The 17,624-nt window shown below is 36.5% G+C and overlaps 5 protein-coding genes across 9 annotated transcripts in view; 1 reads left to right on the top strand and 4 right to left on the bottom strand.

The window, feature by feature from the left end:
* LOC9325660 (phospholipase A1-IIalpha) overlaps window positions 1-39 on the top strand; it is a 3,097-nt gene extending 3,058 nt beyond the window's left edge. The window contains exon 4 of the mRNA XM_021013323.1: window positions 9-39. Within this exon, the coding sequence (XP_020868982.1) occupies window positions 9-39 (31 nt within the window). The remainder of the gene's footprint in view (window positions 1-8) is intronic.
* Window positions 40-2,037, bottom strand: LOC9325659 (uncharacterized protein HI_0077). The gene is made up of 7 exons (XM_021011587.1): window positions 1,554-2,037; window positions 1,234-1,475; window positions 1,047-1,143; window positions 782-965; window positions 597-678; window positions 314-386; window positions 40-198 (listed from the first exon to the last, which is right to left on the bottom strand). The coding sequence occupies exons 1-7, from the start codon at window positions 1,935-1,937 to the stop codon at window positions 127-129; spliced, it is 1,134 nt and encodes a 377-aa protein (XP_020867246.1). The 5' UTR covers window positions 1,938-2,037; the 3' UTR covers window positions 40-126.
* Window positions 2,038-2,319: 282 nt separating this feature from the next.
* Window positions 2,320-6,267, bottom strand: LOC9325658 (transcription factor GTE4). Of its 3 annotated transcripts, none has more exons than XM_002889548.2 (6): window positions 6,163-6,267; window positions 3,616-6,052; window positions 3,467-3,515; window positions 3,277-3,387; window positions 3,109-3,184; window positions 2,320-2,777 (listed from the first exon to the last, which is right to left on the bottom strand). In XM_002889548.2, the coding sequence occupies exons 2-5, from the start codon at window positions 5,710-5,712 to the stop codon at window positions 3,138-3,140; spliced, it is 2,304 nt and encodes a 767-aa protein (XP_002889594.1). In that variant the 5' UTR covers window positions 5,713-6,052; window positions 6,163-6,267; the 3' UTR covers window positions 2,320-2,777; window positions 3,109-3,137. The 3 variants fall into 3 exon arrangements, with proteins under 3 accessions (XP_002889594.1, XP_020867245.1, XP_020867244.1); XM_021011586.1 differs by having other exon boundaries at window positions 3,104-3,184; window positions 3,616-6,057; window positions 6,163-6,264; XM_021011585.1 differs by having other exon boundaries at window positions 3,616-6,057; window positions 6,163-6,263.
* A 797-nt stretch (window positions 6,268-7,064) lies between these two features.
* LOC9325657 (CLAVATA3/ESR (CLE)-related protein 3) lies at window positions 7,065-7,773 on the bottom strand. Its single transcript, XM_002889547.2, has one exon. It carries the CDS (start codon window positions 7,719-7,721, stop codon window positions 7,470-7,472), a length of 252 nt encoding a protein of 83 aa, XP_002889593.1. The 5' UTR covers window positions 7,722-7,773; the 3' UTR covers window positions 7,065-7,469.
* A 4,841-nt stretch (window positions 7,774-12,614) lies between these two features.
* On the bottom strand, window positions 12,615-17,562 carry LOC9325656 (110 kDa U5 small nuclear ribonucleoprotein component CLO). Of its 3 annotated transcripts, XM_021010847.1 has the most exons (13): window positions 17,396-17,562; window positions 17,087-17,189; window positions 16,902-16,991; window positions 16,239-16,862; window positions 16,086-16,154; window positions 14,787-15,980; window positions 14,579-14,677; window positions 14,308-14,466; window positions 14,088-14,173; window positions 13,805-14,003; window positions 13,613-13,723; window positions 13,315-13,521; window positions 12,615-13,003 (listed from the first exon to the last, which is right to left on the bottom strand). In XM_021010847.1, exons 3-13 carry the CDS (start codon window positions 16,977-16,979, stop codon window positions 12,905-12,907), a joined length of 2,925 nt encoding a protein of 974 aa, XP_020866506.1. In that variant the 5' UTR covers window positions 16,980-16,991; window positions 17,087-17,189; window positions 17,396-17,562; the 3' UTR covers window positions 12,615-12,904. The 3 variants fall into 3 exon arrangements, with proteins under 3 accessions (XP_020866506.1, XP_020866505.1, XP_002889592.1); XM_021010846.1 differs by having other exon boundaries at window positions 16,239-16,991; XM_002889546.2 differs by lacking the exon at window positions 17,087-17,189 and having other exon boundaries at window positions 16,239-16,991.
* Window positions 17,563-17,624: the final 62 nt, after the last annotated feature.

Raw genomic sequence — 17,624 nt, 5'->3', positions numbered from 1 at the left:
AACGTTAGATTTGAACTACTTTGTACGAAAAAACATTAATTTGTACTTCCAGAGCCCAAGAAATTACGCCTGACACTCATTCATCAGTTATAACGCCAGCGCATCAATCAGACTCCGACAATCATTTCATTTGGCTGGCCTTCCGAGACTTGAATTCTCACTCTCCATCGAAATAATGTGAGTGAGCCTATCATAAACCTGTTGTGATGCAACAAAGATCATACATTGAAACTTAATCAAATATCAAATCTTCAGCAAGAATTTGCCTCCGCCAGTAGCATAGCTATGAAAAACGAACAAAGAAGAAACATACTGCAGAAAGTTGCTCCTTGTCACCCTGTTTGTTATCGCCTTTATCTACTTCTGTGCCACATGATGGATCATACCTAAAGATATATGGAATAAGCCCATTTAATCTGTTACGCTATACTGGAATGTTGATATAGAGAAAGCCATTTAGATGAGCAAGGTTATGAAAGAATGTGACTGGAGATAATTTGAGGGAAGACCAGCGCAGTCTTGGTGGGATGATATAGAGAAAGTGTGACTGGAGATTTATTATTCAAGCACAGTCTTGGTGGGATGAGTTTCCTTACCAATCTCGCGGAATGCCAGCTACCTCCCGAGCTGAGTGGTTAAAAGGGCCCCTTAACTCGACACCATACTCTTTGATCAAATCTGCACCGCACATATGGTTGAAAACATGTTTATGATGTTTGTATAAAACGAACAGGGAAAGATGAGAATAGATAGAAGCATGGAAAAGAAGACTTGTGTATGCCTTTAAATGTAGGGGAAGGAGCACGGTTCATCTTTTGACACACAGAGAGAAACCAGTCTACACCAACAGCTACATGTGCAACTTCCTCCTCAGCGATCTTAGCCACGATTTTAGAAGTCCTATTATCTCCGAAGCCCGTCAGCCGTTTGACCAACCTAGGTCCAGCATCAAGTCCTCTAGCCTCCTGTATAATTAAATTGGTAAGAATTATGCCATCACCCGGCTAATAGAAATCGGCCATATCAGATAAGTGGAGGAGAAGTACCTGAACAAGAGGGATAACAGCCAAGCGAGCAGCGACATTGTTGGATGTCTTCTCGCATTCCCTCATGAGCAAATTATTAGCCGGTATATCTCCATACCTTGAAGAAGAAGAAGAAGAGAGTAAGAGTTAAATGGTTGTCCTGAAACAATACCAATTAAAAGTTGGAAACTTTAGAATCTAAACAGACTTGAAACCAAGCTCAGCGAGTCTCTGGGAACACCACAAGAAATGGCGACTCTCATCATCAGCAACATGAGCAAAGTCATCAAAGAAGTTGCGACCCAAAACGTCGAAGAAGGGAGAGAAACGAGCAACAGTGTCCCAAGCCAAATCAATAGCATTGAGCTCGACATGAGCTAGATTATGAAGCATATGAGCATTGAGAGGAAGGTTTGAGTCTTTCGGATTTGGAACTTCGTTGGTCGCAACCTGCAAAAATACAAACAAATTTAGCTAATTTGATCAAATTAGATTGAGAGTAAAAAGGGAGGGAGGAGGAACACGAACGAGGAGAGGTTTGGGAGGACGAGCTGGAGAAGAAGGAAGATGAGAGATTGAGCCAACAGGGAGATTCTCATGGCGCCAACGAGAGAAAGCCAAATGGGAGATATGAGATTTGGAGAGAGGATCGGAGGTTGAGAGCACGAGAGCTCCGAGATCAGCGAGGGAAGACGCCGCCGAGACGAGACCGTAGAAGCCGGGGGATATGGAGTCAGAAGAAGGAAGGAGAGGACCAGTAGGACCCCATAGACGGAGGTCATTGACAGGACTCTTTCTCCAGTTGTCGAGACCAGACCAAAGCTTGTGTTGTCGCTTCGTCGAGGAAATGGTGAGAGAACGAGGAGACAGACAAGTCGTTGGAAACGCACGCAGATGATGAATCAACAACATTCTTCTTCTCTACCCTCCCAAGTGAATGAATAATGCTTCTTCTTCACTTGCTTCTTCACACACACATTGCTTAATCTTTGCCAAAATTGCAAAATCAAAAACCAAACTATACATTTTTACTAAAACAAACCTTACACAAATTTCAAGTGTTACTTAAACCCCTTTATATTTTGTTTATACAGATAAATCCTTCAAAGAACTTACATTGCTAAATCGTCAACTAAACCATAAATTCCGACATCAGATCTCTTTAGTAAAACTGTTATGCTATAGCTTCGTTTGATTTTCCTTTTTTGGGTGTAATTTTCACCAACAATCCAATGCTAGATCGAATCGAGAATCAGAGAGATAGAAGAATGAGTTTAACGGGGCAATGAAGCAATAAGAAGAAAACAATGCTAAAAAAAGGGTGACAAACTCACAAAAGCATACACTAACTAGTACAAGTTTTCAAGAATCCAGAATCTTTGATTCAAAAGCACCCTAACTAACACTAAATCATGAAACAGTCAACCCAACTAAACCGCTACAGACCATAGAAAGTGAGAGGCAGAGAGAGATATACAAAGTGAGACACCAAACCCAACCCCTACGGTTACATCTAAATGTAGACAGACACAGATTCCTACTATGTCAAAAGAAAAAGAAAAAAAACAAAAAAAATTAAGAATAATAGATTTTTCCTTTTTTACTCTAACAGTGATTTTAATATGATACACAATCTTTTCCTTCCATCCACTCCCTCTAATACTTCTCTTGCCTCAAGTCTGTACTTCATCATCCTTCCTTCTTTCACCTCCCAAATCCTCTTCTACTCTACCCTTCATCTTTTTTAACGCCCTGTGTTTCCACCATAAACCATCAGACATTGATCACATATATAATCAAATACCCTTTGGTTTAAGCAAGTAAGAACTATCAGCAAATAGAACTAACTATCCGTAATATGGACCTGATGTGAAATAATCAGAGACCCTTTCTTTTAAGATAGTAAAAACTATCAGCAAATAGAACAAACTATCCGGGATATGGACCAGGTGTGAAATAAATACATGCCAAGTTTTAGAACCATGCAGAAATAACGACAAGGAAGATGATGTTGATAAATGATTCAACTAACTAACACATATGCTATTTAGGTCAACAGTGGATAATAGAGAGATGACCTTACATCTTTGTCCCTCTTGTACACACTAGTTTCTAGGTCTGATCTGATCCAGATGACGAAGAGCTATCGCTGTCCGAATCTGCACGCCCAACACAGAGGGATTTAGATCACAAAAATCACAAAAGCAATATATCAGAGAGCATGTTAGATAACTCGGGGAGAAGCATGTACCACTAGAAGAGCTGGAACCACTGGAAGAACTGCTTGAACTACTTGATCTGCTTGTCTCATTGTTTTGCTTCTCCATTTGAGAAGGTAGTGGTGTAGGAAGTGTCTTTTTAGCTGCAGTAAGAGTTATTATTCGTGAGTTGTTCACACCAAAAAGAGGCAAGTAATTCATAAAAGGAACAGGCAAAATTACCTGTGTTGCCACCCTCCCTAGAAAACTCATGTGCCACTAGTGCTGGAGCCTGCAATTAAGGAAAAAACAACAAAGGTAAGCATACAATCTAAGTGTAAAAAAAGAAAGAAAAAAAAGGGGAATGGTTTTCGCAGGAGAGGTACAAATACCATCTGTTGTTGGCTATTCCTCTCGGCTTCTGCTCTAGCTTGAATAGCTAGCTCAGCTTTTCTCTTTTTCTTGCTTAAGCCCTTTTTATAGTTGGTTACAAATCTGTCTAACTCCCACAGGGTCTCTGGATCAACACTATCAATATCGACTTCAATTTCTTCATCCCGTAGCTTCACAGCAGTATTCCTCTTATTAACAATTTGTACAATTGCATCTAGTTTATCTGGAGGCAAGTTCTGCAAGTGGCCACTAAGCTTCTGCTTCTCCTCATACGTCATATCTCTTTTATTTGGTTCGTTTGCCTTCGGCTTCTTCAGAGCAGGTGTCCTTCCAGAAGGTGTTGCACTGGTCGGTGTACTTCCAGGTGTTGTAGTCGGTTGACGATTACTCCAGTCTGCTCTGTCTATCGTATTCCTCACATTAATAGGTGGTGGCGGCATCGTAGGACCCAGTCTAGACCTCATTGTATGAGTTGGAAGATTCATTTCATAACCAGTGACAAATCTCATTTCACGATTATAATCTGCCTCTATTACAGCCCATCTTTCCTCAAAGATCTGTAATAGTGTTACCGCCATGAGATGGACATCTTGTCCTTCTGGGTTGTAAGTCATGGCATTGTGGAAAGTAAGTCTAACATCCTCTGCAAATTCTCTTGGTGACTTGTACAAATTCTTCATTAACGCAGACTTGATAGTTCCCAAATCCATAGGGTGCTCGATAATGGTGTAATAATCAAGCAAACCTAGACCCTTCACGTCTACTGGAGCATTGAACACCCAACCATGCTTATGCTTCATCAGCCTTTCAAGCAGAGCACTGCAATTCTTGAAAACTTTAGACCCTGCACCAAAACCATGCCCAACGTCCCCTCCTTGCTTCTTTGAACTCGATTTTGATTTCTTGTTACTCTCTGCAGGTGGTAACTTGTCACCTAGTAAAAACTCTGAAGTTCTATAAAACTGATTTGCCTTGGGTGTTCTTTTCTCCTTTTCCACATGCTCATTGACTCCCTGAGTATTCTCCAACACTGATATACTTAGTTGATTTACAGGCCTTGGTGCTCTGATGACTTCACGAGGAAGTCCAGCTGAGGCAAACCCTGACAGAATCCTTCCTCCTCCATTATTAATACCAGTGTTAATCAAAACACGAGAATCGTTATATGCACCAATCTCGCCCTCTTTATCCTCTATCTTCTTTACCATTCCTCTGACCACGCTAAGCTGATCTTCAAGCTTCTTCCTGATCTCTTCTTTCTGTTGCTTCGTTGTGGAAGCTACATGTATCCTAATACGTCCATCTGCGTCCTCCTCCATTGGCATGCTTCCAGCAGCAGTAGCACGAGCAGAATCAGAAGTAAGCCCTGCGGGTTGTTGGGCATCAGTGGCATCTCTTTCCACAAAGTTTTCAGGATGAGCTTCTTTTATAAGATTATCTGCATCTACCACGTGGACATCTTCCTCAGAAGACACTTCAATGGGATTCTTGTCGACAACAAGAGTATTGCCATCTTCCACGGACAGAGTTTGAGAAGGTGCTTCAATAGGGTTCTTGTCAACAATCACAGTAGAATCATCTTCCTGGGCAAGGATTTTAGGAGGTTCCTTGATAGAGTTCTCATCGACAACCACTGTATTCACATCATCTTGAGATTTGTGTCTCTGAGAGGGTACTTCGACAGACGTTTCCATAGCGACCAAACTCGTATCATCCTGAGGTTCGGCTTGAGGAAATGCTTCGATAAGAGGCTTGTCAATGACTTTGTCTGAATCATCACCAAGCACAGTTGAGTTTTTGGCTATAGTGGCCACATTGTCTCCCTGAGAGTTAGTCCCAAGAGCAGCTTCTTCAACAGAATTCTTCACCACAGATATAGGATCCACCGACTCTCGAGCAAGGGTTTCAGGAGGACTCACATCATTCTCGTTATCTAATTGCCCCTCTGGTTTATCGATGGCACCAACACTAGCCTCAAAGGCAAAGAAAGGTGACTGTTTTCTCTGACCTTTGCCTTTCCTCTTATAAACTTTAATGCTTTGCTTATCTCTAGCTCCATCGATACCTTCTCCTACGTTAACAGGTTCCGAAGCCATACATATACTTCAGAAACCCTAATTTCACGCCTTAATTGCTCTCGATTGATTGATGCCTTTTCTTCACTTCTCCCGTTTAAAACTAACGGAAAGCCCTCGAATCGGCCGAAACAATATCCTCCACCATAAAAACCTAAGAAACCCTAATTTCTAGACGAAACCTTGGCTCGATTCTGAGAGAGTGTGCAAACTTTTTGAGACCGCACGAAATTAGGGTTTCTGATTCACAGCAATCAATTGGATGAAACAAGTAGATGCCGACTGTGTAAGATAAAATCTCAGAAGAGTCTGCGTAAAGTCTCGATAGGAAACGAAACAATTAGGTCATTGGAATCTCTGTCTGAGCTTTGAGATCGACAAAAACCAAAGGAGAAAACTTGCGTGAGGAAAGGGAAACAGAGAAGGAAATTGATTGATCGAAAAAGGAGAAATTGGAGGAAGCTTTGTTACCTGCGAGCTTGGGAGAGACAAGGCGCCGCAAGAGCGAGAGGAAGAAGAAGAAATAACCAGCGTTTAGATTTTGCTCGTTTTACCCGACCCGGATTGCTCTTTAGGTTTGGGCCTTAAAACTAATCAATTTCCCAAATATCCTAATCAAAGCTATGTCATCTATAGACTATAATCATATTTTAAATATGAAAAAAGATAACTCAAGTAAAATAAATAAAACAATTTATTTTGAATGATTTTCTTCTTTAAATCTGGTTCTAATTCAATTAATATCCAACGTTGGCATTTTTTTTTGTCAATTTTTTGTATTATTTGGATATTTTCTAGAGCAAGATTTTTTTGTCCAGTTTCTCATTATTTCTGACAAACATGTGATGACACGCAATAGAAAAGATAAAAAAAAAATCTTCTTTAGAAAATTTTCCCAAAACATCTATGATTTATCCCATTCCCATCATTCATGTATATCCCATGAGTAATGTAAAAATACATACACTTGTTGTCAATTAGCAAACATATATATTTCTCTAACAATATTCTGTATTGAATTTTCTTTGAATGCTCTCAGATTTCACTATATCTTTGTGGGCAAAAATTCCTATCAAAGTTTTACACGTTTTCTGTTTTAAGGGTAATTTTTTTTCTTGTTTAATTAAGTGTATAGTCTATATTGATTGTTTCAAACACAAACTAAGTGATATTTAAAACATATATATATACATATATATATATATATATATATATGTATATAATTATCTATGTAATTATTTGTTAGTTTTTTTAAAAAATTTATTATTTGTTAGTTACAATTGTGAGTTTTAGGCATAATAAATAAACTAAATGATGTGTTTTTCGTTAATCTGAATATTATGTATAAACTCATATTTAGTGAAATTGGGGAATGGCTCTCAGAAATAAGCTAAATATAGTGCTTTTATAAATAGTATAGATTTGTTAGAGAAACATTCATGAACAATCGCAAACTACTGAAGTACCTAAATCATTTGACGTACCATGCATGTATATGCAAACCCAAACCGATCGAACGAACTAAAAATCGTATAGAGAGAATCTCTAAATAACCAAGACGAGGCAAACGATAATGTAACATAAGAATGTCACATACTCACATTACATATATATATCGAGCAAGCTGCTTTAGGTGACAGACACATATCTTTCCTGTTTTTGAAGATTAGAGCTCGAATACATTACACCGTAACGATTTAGTTAAAAAGTTGTAATCATATTAAAACCTCTCCCAAGAATGTCACCTTACACCCTCTTTTTTTTTGCATTCCTCTAAGTCAGTGATGCCTTGGGTCAGGACCACCGGGACTAAGCCGCTTAGAGTCAAGAGTATCTCCAAGGATCGTCATTTCGCCTTCTGATCTCACCTTAAGCTCTTTTAACCTCTCAAAAAGTTCACGTCTAATCTTTTTCAAACGGCTTGAACCAGAAAAGCTCTCTTCCGCAACCAAAGGTCTACATTCGTTCACCGAGGTCAATTTGAGTACTAGAAGCAAGACCAAACAAACCCATAACTTGAGACTTGCCATATATGTGTAGCTTTCTCTTAGTTCTTGAAGGTGAGATATATATAGTCTTTGAAGTTTTAAGGGTTGATCTCCATATATACAATCAACAGCTATGGTTTATATACTCTGTTCTAAAAAGCGGTCTAGGCGGTCGCCTAGGCCCCGACTAGGCGCTAGGCTCTCATTCGACGCCTAGATAACCGCTTTGACCGCCTAAAATTACATAGATCTTGTTTAATGTATTTTTTCAATTTCAATTAGAGTTTTATTTATATATATATATATATATAGTTATAAATATTCATATATTGTTTAATATAAATATAAATAAATATTTTATCTAGTTTTTGTTTATAATTTCATAATTTTTAGTTTTATATTAATATTTTATATAACTTTTATATATAATATCATATTTATAATGTATTATGTTATAAACGTCTAAACCGCCTAAAAAATCGCCTAGGCCCCGATTAGGCGTTCTAGGCGCTAGGCACTGAATCACCGCCCGCTTAGCGCCTAGCGCTTTCTTGAACACTGTTTATATATATGGAAGCTACAGGCTAAAAGCCTTAAGTGTTCATTCATCTATAAAGAAATTAAATACAGTTAATTAAGTTGGAATCTAGTCATATCTAGTCTACCTAGCACCTCTTATACATCTCTTAATTCATTTGATCCTCAACATGTCAATTTATTTATTTTTAGGGAATCTACGAGCTCTTGAAAAGTCATCATCACTTGATCAGTTGATTGCATTTGCCTATATTTTTAGTGGGAACGTAGTAAGTGACGTAATGTATGATTTCTATTAGTTTAAAATTAACTAAGAGCAATTTAAGTATTGTAGTAATTCTACAGAACCCAAATGTATAGTAACTACAAGTATTTAGGATATGGGGAAAATCATTATAGCTTTTTGGTTGATGGAGCCAAATGGATATAACCAATGAAGATAGCGCATGACGTTTTCAGAGTTGGCAATCTAAGGTGGTGGAGACCAATCTAAAACCTTAAACGATGAATATATAAATCCACCAGGACCTTAACTATATATTATATAGGTTTATTTTATGTATAATTGTATAAGTGGTTGCCGCCACGTCCACTTCGATTTGTAGAGCACGTCGACGTAAAAAGCTGATTGTGGAAGCATGAAATAGACGAAAAGAGTAAAGCACAACAAATCTTGGAGAGAAGTAGTGACGTTTGACGAATTAACTAATTTTCATTGGAGTAAAATAAGTCGTCTATGTGCACTAAATTAAATTATGAAGAAATACTTACTTATATTGTGCCTAGCTCTGGGCATAAAAACCAAACCCGAAAAACCGAACCGAACCGAACCGAAAATATCCGAAATTTTTGGTTTTGGATATTGCTAAATAACTGAATGGTTCTCTTCTCAGCTATCCATTGATATCAGTTATTAACCGAACGGAACCGATATCCATGGATGTCCATTTTAAACCAAACACATTTGACTAAAGAGGCTTATCTTCGATTATTTTGTCTTCGATTCAGCGTTTCATTTTTTTTTATCAATTGCATGCTCTGTTTTCTAAAATGAAAAAGAGAAGAGAGAATAGATTTTTGTTAATTGTTATTGTACCTTTGTGTGTGTGAGTGTGACTACGTGAGTGTTATTGTAACAATTAATATTTGGTAAGAATAAATTCTTGTTAATTGTTATGTGTGTTAGTGTGTGTGATTGTGTCACAGGAAGAGAAGAATGGAAGATCAACTCAAGGACTTGAAGATGCTTGTAGAATCTAATAATCTTTACTCTAATCTCTCTCTTTCTCTCTTTCTCAAATCTCTTTTGAACATGATTATTTTGTTACGGTTTCAACTCTTAAGTCTCTCATTTTTTGGATTTGCAACTTGAATTATTGCATTTTGAAACTTTTGGTTCATATTTGCATACATTATTAGTATTACAATTTGTTTTTATTCGAGTAATGGTTCGGTTATTTGGATAGTATGGTTATTTGGTGGGTAACTATCCGAACCGAACCGAACCGAACCATACCCAAAAGTATTTCGGTTATTTTATGGTTCTCTTCTCAAGTATCCAAACCGAACCGAACCGAAAGCTAACCGAACCGAACAAAACCGAAAACAGTTTGGTTCTCTTATGGTTCCTAAGTACCTAGAACCGAATAACCGAATAACCGAACCGAACAACTGAACGCCCAGGGCTAATTGTGCCATTGACCTGGTCTATCTTTAAATTTAGCATTTTTCAAGAATCTATATATATAATGGGAGAGTTGTCTCTCCATCTAGAGTGTCCACATCATCATCCAACTCATCATATTTTAATTTTGTGTGGGTTCCACATATTTTATGTATTAGAAAAAACATAAAAACTATAATTAATTCACATATTTCATAATTTATATTATTACATTTCATTAAACAAAAAAAATAATTAACAAAACAATAAATTAAATATTTATAACACAAAATATGAAATTTTTGAATAGAGATTGGATAAATATAAAATTAGATAATTATATCTTAACATATAATGAGTAAATATTCCTAAATGACTATAAAAAAGAACTTATCATATATTTTAATGATAAAACAGTCATTTTTAAGAGTTACAATTATTTAGTATAATAAAAAAACAAGACTTAAAAATATACTAAATTTAAAGATTTATGCCGAAAATAAAAAGTAATTCATTTTGAAAAATACACATTTAAAGATAAAAATCTATTTTTAATGTTAAAGTATCAATTCATGATAATGATTAAAAATAAGAAGGATTGAATCTATATATATAATGGGAGAGTTGTCTCTCCATCTAGAGTGTCCACATCATCATCCAACTCATCATATTTTAATTTTGTGTGGGTTCCACATATTTTATGTATTAGAAAAAACATAAAAACTATAATTAATTCACATATTTCATAATTTATATTATTACATTTCATTAAACAAAAAAAATAATTAACAAAACAATAAATTAAATATTTATAACACAAAATATGAAATTTTTGAATAGAGATTGGATAAATATAAAATTAGATAATTATATCTTAACATATAATGAGTAAATATTCCTAAATGACTATAAAAAAGAACTTATCATATATTTTAATGATAAAACAGTCATTTTTAAGAGTTACAATTATTTAGTATAATAAAAAAACAAGACTTAAAAATATACTAAATTTAAAGATTTATGCCGAAAATAAAAAGTAATTCATTTTGAAAAATACACATTTAAAGATAAAAATCTATTTTTAATGTTAAAGTATCAATTCATGATAATGATTAAAAATAAGAAGGATTGAATACACATTTTTATTTATAATTATAATTATAATATAATATAAATAGTTACATTAATAAAATTTTCTATATCATCTATGTTTTCTAATTTAAAAAGTGGCGGGTTTTTTTAAAAATCAAATGAATACCTGAAATAAAAACTAAATATTAATCAGTGTTTATGGAATTTTAACATAGATCGAAAAATTTTTAGGTGATTTAAAATAAAACAAAAACTATATTAAACATCACAAATAAAAATAAAATAATCCAATCGAATAATAAACTGTGTAATAATAATATTTGCGAATGCTATTAGGAAATTAGAATAGTGATGGTATATTAAAGAGTTTTTAATTAGAAGTACAAATTAAGGATTAAAAAAATATATTTCAAAATTAGAATTATTTATATCAGTTCTTAAGTTACGAATTTTACATAAATCAACCTTAAGAATATTATATAGAATCATAATATACGTCAAATTAATTGTATATGTGAATTTGTTTTTTGTATTTTTCAAACGGCCAAGATAAAGTGCAAAATTTGATGTTGAAATCTGATGTTTGTGAATATGAACGCGTCCATATATGAGACTTTTTATCTATAAAGCAATTTTACATGCACCAAACATGGTCAAAGAAACTTTATGACAAATATCTCCCGAGATTGTTTTAATGTTCACTTTAATAAAAAGATCATGCAACTTATAAAAAAAAAAGTTGAGTATTGAAAGATATGAATGAGAAAATATATACTATCTATCTTGAGAAGTAATTCATAGTCGAGTATATTATATGTGAGCAAATATAAAGTGAAAAAAATATATGTCGAGAGACGACGAGTGAATCATATAAGATAACAAAAAAAATTATAGTAAAAAGTGAAAAAATATATATTTACTACTATAAAAAGATAATGAAAATGAGTAAAGTAAAATTTTTTAAAATTCAATAATTCAAAAATTGGCATTAATAAAAAATTAAATTAAAATTCGGATACATAATCTAGTCAAATCTTAGTTATGCAGAAAACTCTTTGCGGAAATAGGATCGTTCAATATGGACCCTTTTACCGATTTTGTTTATCAAGTAGTATAAATGGGTTGTGTGACATAATCAACCATTATAGTTGCCAAAATTTTAACTTATTTATTACTCCTTTGTTTGGTTTTGAAACTTTAATGTATTGAAATGTGGTTGAGAATAAAGTGAAGGAACCGGTATTGGAAGGGGGAAAGAGAGCGACACCAAAGTGATAAAACTATATATATATGTTCAGTTACACTTTTAAATTTTATAGAGGAAAAAGAGCCAACTTTACAAATTAAGAAAACTTTATCAACTAACTAAAAAAAGAAAACGTCAGTCTAAATTTTTGAAAACAGAAAGCTTTTTGTGAATTTAGTATTGGGATTACTTCTTTTTTAGGGAAATTTATAAACCTTTTGAGTTACAAAGCTCCATTAACTTCTTTTTTTTAAAGCAAGAAAACCTTTTGTAATTTTTAATGCTATTAACATAACACCTAAAAAGCATATGAACATCGTTGTGTTACCAAAAAGATTATGAAATGCTTCTATATCTAAAACAGCAAATCAGTAAATCATATGCGTAACTATCCATATCGAATAACCTAGTTCCATTTCCCACAATCTAATTTATGATTGGTTGTCACTTACATAATTGCATTGTTTACAATTTTACAAAAATTTGTAAACATTTCCTGTCAACTGTTTGAGAAACCATGTGGAGTTCATTAAAATCTCTCAACTTTAGACGTAAATTTGGCACATCTATTACAAAATTAGTCCACATTTTCTTGTTCTGCTTTCACATATATAGAGAGAAGAGGAGATTTCTACTACTAGTCCAGACTAATAGGCTCACGATTTATATGAAAAAGTGCAGAGATCATCAAATCATCTGCAGATGGAGATCGCCTGTTTGCTGGGCAAGCTCTACCATCATCGCTTCATCAAAGAATTTATTCCCGCTGACGTCTTCGCTCATTCCCTGCAAAACCAACAAATTATACATATCGTGAGAGTCTGAAACTGATGATGCAAACACTCAATGAGTCTACTATAAAACTAGCCTAGGATGTATCCAGCATATTATAGCTGGTGTTGGTTAAGGAGTAATTAACAAGGGGCGGGGTTGTAAACATTGGATTTGGGGGGCTTCTTTGGTTTGAGAGAGTTTTCTGGGGTCTCTTCAACAAACATTAGAGTAATAAATCAGTTTCCGGTTTCATTCTTATCTTTAACCGCGTGCAGAGCCACTAAGTTTTGGCATGTGCATTGAAACAAAGGAAAGAATAATACCTTTCTACGGCGGGTCTTGACCATGAATTCACGAGCTAGATGCTGAATAGGGGCGGGCTCAAGTGGGCGCAATTGTATGGCTTTGTCTAGAGGGTCTCCTGGCACTATGGCCCAGTGATCAAACACAGATAGGCAAAAGGCTTGTCCCTGAGTGTGGTACCTCAGATCTGTCTCAAACCCAAATGACTCTATCACAGGCAGAAAAGCCTGCATCAACACCAAAGAATATAATCAATGAATCATCACTCAGCCAGATAACAGGAAACAAAGTAAGGAAATAGAAACAAACAAAACTTACCTTCACAATATAAGCCGGAGTACCAGGTTGAGGAACATCAGATGTGACATGCCCACGTCTACGTGACAAGACTGTGTAGATTGCAGTTACACAGTCGATTGGCGTTTGTATCTGAGACATAACCATAACTACTCTTAATTATCATTCTAAGAGAAAAAATGTGAAGAGCAAAAATGGAAAGGGATTATGTACCTCCACATAGTAGACAGGTTCCATTAGCCTTGGAGTTGCCATAAGAAAGGCTGAATATGCAACACGTCTTGCTGTTGGAATCATCTGACCAGATCCTCTATGCAACGGCTCTGGTGCTATCCTTGCATCAACAATCTTGAACTTTACATTTCTGATGGGCTCATCACAGAGGGGACCTTCACGAGCACCCCACTGGAACCTGCAAAATGATTAAAACGAAGCCAATTAGCCAAAGCCACCAAAATCGAGCCAAAGAGAAGTGTAACAGAAGAAAGATGATCACCCTTGAACAATGGAGTCTTTCACTGCCATCATCAAGTTCCTGTCCACCTCAGTTGGAAGCGTGTCATCCAATAATATATTTGGCCCCTGATCAGTCAGAAAATCAACAATCAATGAAATTGTCAAAACAGACATAAACAGACATAAACCAACCATAACGATAAAGATAAAGAGAGCACCCAGATTGCAATGTTTTAAGAAAACAAGCAATGCATTTTCACCTGTTTGTCAGGGCCAAAAGCCCAGATGGAACGTGCAGCAAGTAAATCCCAGTCATATTTCGTCCTGAAGAAGTCACCAAGTTGTTTTCTGTTCCAGTCAATGCTTACAACGCCATTCTCAATGTCCTCTGCAAGTCCTCTATCCAATGGCTCTGCAATCTTTAGCATGAAACAGATATTAGATTCGTCAGAGTAATTTTGCTTGAGCACCGTACCAAACATCACAGTCTTATATATAAGGGATAATAGTGGATAAAGGAAGATCTCTTACCATAGTTATTTTGTTCTTTTTGTTTGGTGTCTCAGCAAAACACTTCATCGACGAAGATTCAACTACTGTCTCACAGAAGGAGACCACCGGATCTGCTACCTACAAATTTAAGAAAGCGAAAGGATCTTAGCGATCAAGCACCAAATCAGTATTTTGCTTGCAGAACCAAATCACTGTCATAGAGCCAAATTAGAGATACAATAGATACCTTTACTTCGACCTCTGAATAGAGTTCCCTGAGGTCCTTCATGATGGAATCCAAGTACAACTCACCAGTGCCTAGAATAGTATGTTCCCCAGACTCCTCGACTTTGGTAATCGCAAGGGGATAGCTTTTGCTAATTTTCCTAAGCCCTTCCACCATTTTAGGCAGCTCACTAGGATTCAAAGGCTCAGTTGCAGTCTTGACTACTGGGAGGGTATTAAATTGGAGAGCCCGGAATATGTAAACATCTTCATCATAGCTTGCATTACACAGAGTCGCAGTTTTCATGATGGACGCATCGACACCTTCAATTAAAACCCAGGAACCAGGAGGGGCACTGCTTACTGGTATTCTATACCTAGCCTGATATATCCATAGCTTCGTCACTTCTTTTATAGTCATGTCCTCCTCATCGTCAGGTGAATACCCTTCTCCTAGTACACGTACGCTTTGCCCTGTTTGAAGCCTACCGCTATAAACTCTTCCAAACACATCAAAAACACTAGTATCTGATTTGGGGTACAACTTTGTCACATTAACCATGAGAGGTCCAGATGGATCACATTCTACCATTGATTCATAAATGGGGGAATCTTTGGTTCCAGTGTATGAATGGTCGACTTTCCTAGCTGCAGCCTCTCGAGGGGAAGGAATGTGCTTTACCAACATATCAGTGAACCCTGATGCCGAACCAAAAACTGAACTACAGGCTAACCTAAGTAAAGGTCTGACGTTCAGCTTATATGCACTATTACTCAGAGTCACTCCTAATTCTGCAAGGGTTGTCTCTACACTCTTCTTATGTTCACCTATCACTTGGCTGTATATTTTGTACAGAGGCTCCAGAATAAACTGAACAAATGCTCTTTCTCCACCACCTACAGGAGGACTTCTCTTGAATACCCTAGTATCAGGGTGATAATAAACATCTCCCCAAAGTCGAGATGCAAACTTATCCACGTCCATGGCCACCCCATGAAGCTTGGCATACATTTTAGAAAAAGATTGCAATGTGAACGACCATCCGGCTGTGCCACTGGCGAAACATACATTTCCAGCTGCAGGGTCTATAAGAGGTAAGTTTCCAGCAGTTGTTGAAGCAGCAGATATGTGGTTGTTAATGACTTCAATTGTATGCCTCAGCTTGTAGTAAGCATCCCTTGGAGGTAGTTTGAGCTCAGTTATGAGCCTGTCAACCTGTTGGGGAAAACAAATTTGACAAAAACCAAAGGTCAAGTAAACGTATGGAAATATAAAATTTCACACAGTATCTCTTAAGTTCTACATTGAAGCATGATGTACCTTATTGATGACAACAACAATAGGGAGACGGTCCTGGATTGCATGCCGTATAGCTCTCTCTGTGTTTACCTGAAAAAGAGTATTAGCGTTAGTACAAATAGTAAACTTCAAAAAATAAAAATACAGACCCAAAGAGAGAGAGTAAAGACTTACCATCACACCTTCAGCAGCATCAACAATCAGAACAGCACCATCAGCAAGTCTTAAAGAAGCAGTCATTTCGTCAGAGAAATTGACGTGTCCAGGGGTATCCATGATATTGCACAGGTATGATTTGGATCTACTGTCCTCAAGGACAAGAGACATTGGAACCGCCTTGATTGATATATTTCTCTCCTGCTCATCGACTCTTGTGTCTGTATATTTCATATGCTTCTCGTTTTTAGTATTAAAAGTAGACATATGATGCGTCTGCTCTACCAACATATCCATGAAGACAGTTTTGCCGTGCTGTAGATGCCCCACGAGAGCAACATTCCTCACAAGCGCGGGATTAGACATGAGGCCGATAAGAAACTGTGTTGACACATAGGTTGATTGATCCTTGACCCCCACCTCAAATCTAATATCTCTAACAGGTTTGATAATGGGTTGCTCAAGAGGCTGCTCATCTTCATCCATAACCAAGGTCTCAACACCCTCACCATAAACCTCCTCAGCAGTAGGGTAGTACTTCTTATCCTCAGGAAGAACAATTTGGTTCTCCATCTCAACATCATTGATAGTGGTAATCCAGCCATTGGAACCCCCAGGACCATGTTCGCCATCCGATCCATTTTCTTCAAGTTGCTTATCTTGGAGATTTTCATCTTCTATTTCATCATCACTGTCTCTGTCAGACTCAATCTCAGGTCCAATATAGTTACCAAACTCATCATATAAGCTTTCCTCCATCTTTATGTAAACCTGTCAAATAGAACCCCATGCTCAATCAGAATTTCGTGGTGCAGAGAACAATAACAGAAATTTTAAAATCAGAAAGTCAGATGAGAGAGCATTACCACAAAATCAAGCTTTAGATAGAGATAAACTAGATCTATGTATGTGGGTTATTTACATATCAAATACTTCAGTTAACCCATTGGCGAGTAGTCTCCCCTAATGCTACAACAACATTAGATGAAAGAGTTATTGCGTAGTTTATACCGAAGCAACAGGAAAAGCTAAAATCAACCAGAAACTTAAGATAATATAGACTCGAGCAAAACCCTAGGCGACAATCGAGCAGAAGTTTATGCTAAGTTGGAATAGAGTAAAACCCTAGGATAGAATCAACCAGCTGAAAAAAGTTAAGGAGTGAGAAGACGAACCGGTAGGTCGAGAGAGCGAGAGGCGGAGCGCAAGCTAGAGGAAAATGAGGGTTGGTTCGGCGATAGGGTGTGTCGCCACTCGCCACTCGCCACTGGGTTTCGAGTCTTTCCGAGACTGTTTTGGGAACGAAAGTTTTAGATTTAGGTTTTTGATAGGAAATACTCTTTTTATCGCAGACGACGCGAGTATCAAGTATATATATATAAAAATTAAAAATACTTGACACCG

This window comes from Arabidopsis lyrata (genome assembly GCF_000004255.2).
Source record: "Arabidopsis lyrata subsp. lyrata unplaced genomic scaffold ARALYscaffold_1, whole genome shotgun sequence".
In the NCBI taxonomy this organism is placed as follows: Eukaryota; Viridiplantae; Streptophyta; class Magnoliopsida; order Brassicales; family Brassicaceae; genus Arabidopsis; species Arabidopsis lyrata.
The sequence above is the reverse complement of the archived record's forward strand: the minus strand, read 5'-3'. Positions and strand labels throughout refer to the sequence as shown.

What these genes read in the sequence shown, in the direction of transcription:
- LOC9325659 (XM_021011587.1), bottom strand. Translation starts at nt 1,937, where the DNA reads ATGTTGTTGATTCATCATCTGCGTGCGTTTCCAACGACTTGTCTGTCT. An exon ending in CTCGCTGAGCTTGGTTTCAA is followed by an intron (nt 1,144 to 1,233) that starts GTCTGTTTAGAT and finishes TTCTTCTTCAAG; the next exon opens with GTATGGAGATATACCGGCTA. An exon ending in ACAAGGAGCAACTTTCTGCA is followed by an intron (nt 199 to 313) that starts GTATGTTTCTTC and finishes GCATCACAACAG; the next exon opens with GTTTATGATAGGCTCACTCA.
- LOC9325658 (XM_002889548.2), bottom strand. Translation starts at nt 5,712, where the DNA reads ATGGCTTCGGAACCTGTTAACGTAGGAGAAGGTATCGATGGAGCTAGA. An exon ending in GGAATAGCCAACAACAGATG is followed by an intron (nt 3,516 to 3,615) that starts GTATTTGTACCT and finishes CCTTAATTGCAG; the next exon opens with GCTCCAGCACTAGTGGCACA. An exon ending in TAGGGAGGGTGGCAACACAG is followed by an intron (nt 3,388 to 3,466) that starts GTAATTTTGCCT and finishes CTCTTACTGCAG; the next exon opens with CTAAAAAGACACTTCCTACA.
- LOC9325657 (XM_002889547.2), bottom strand. Translation starts at nt 7,721, where the DNA reads ATGGCAAGTCTCAAGTTATGGGTTTGTTTGGTCTTGCTTCTAGTACTC.
- LOC9325656 (XM_021010846.1), bottom strand. Translation starts at nt 16,979, where the DNA reads ATGGAGGAAAGCTTATATGATGAGTTTGGTAACTATATTGGACCTGAG. An exon ending in ATTCAGAGGTCGAAGTAAAG is followed by an intron (nt 14,678 to 14,786) that starts GTATCTATTGTA and finishes TTAAATTTGTAG; the next exon opens with GTAGCAGATCCGGTGGTCTC. An exon ending in AAAGACTCCATTGTTCAAGG is followed by an intron (nt 14,004 to 14,087) that starts GTGATCATCTTT and finishes ATCATTTTGCAG; the next exon opens with GTTCCAGTGGGGTGCTCGTG.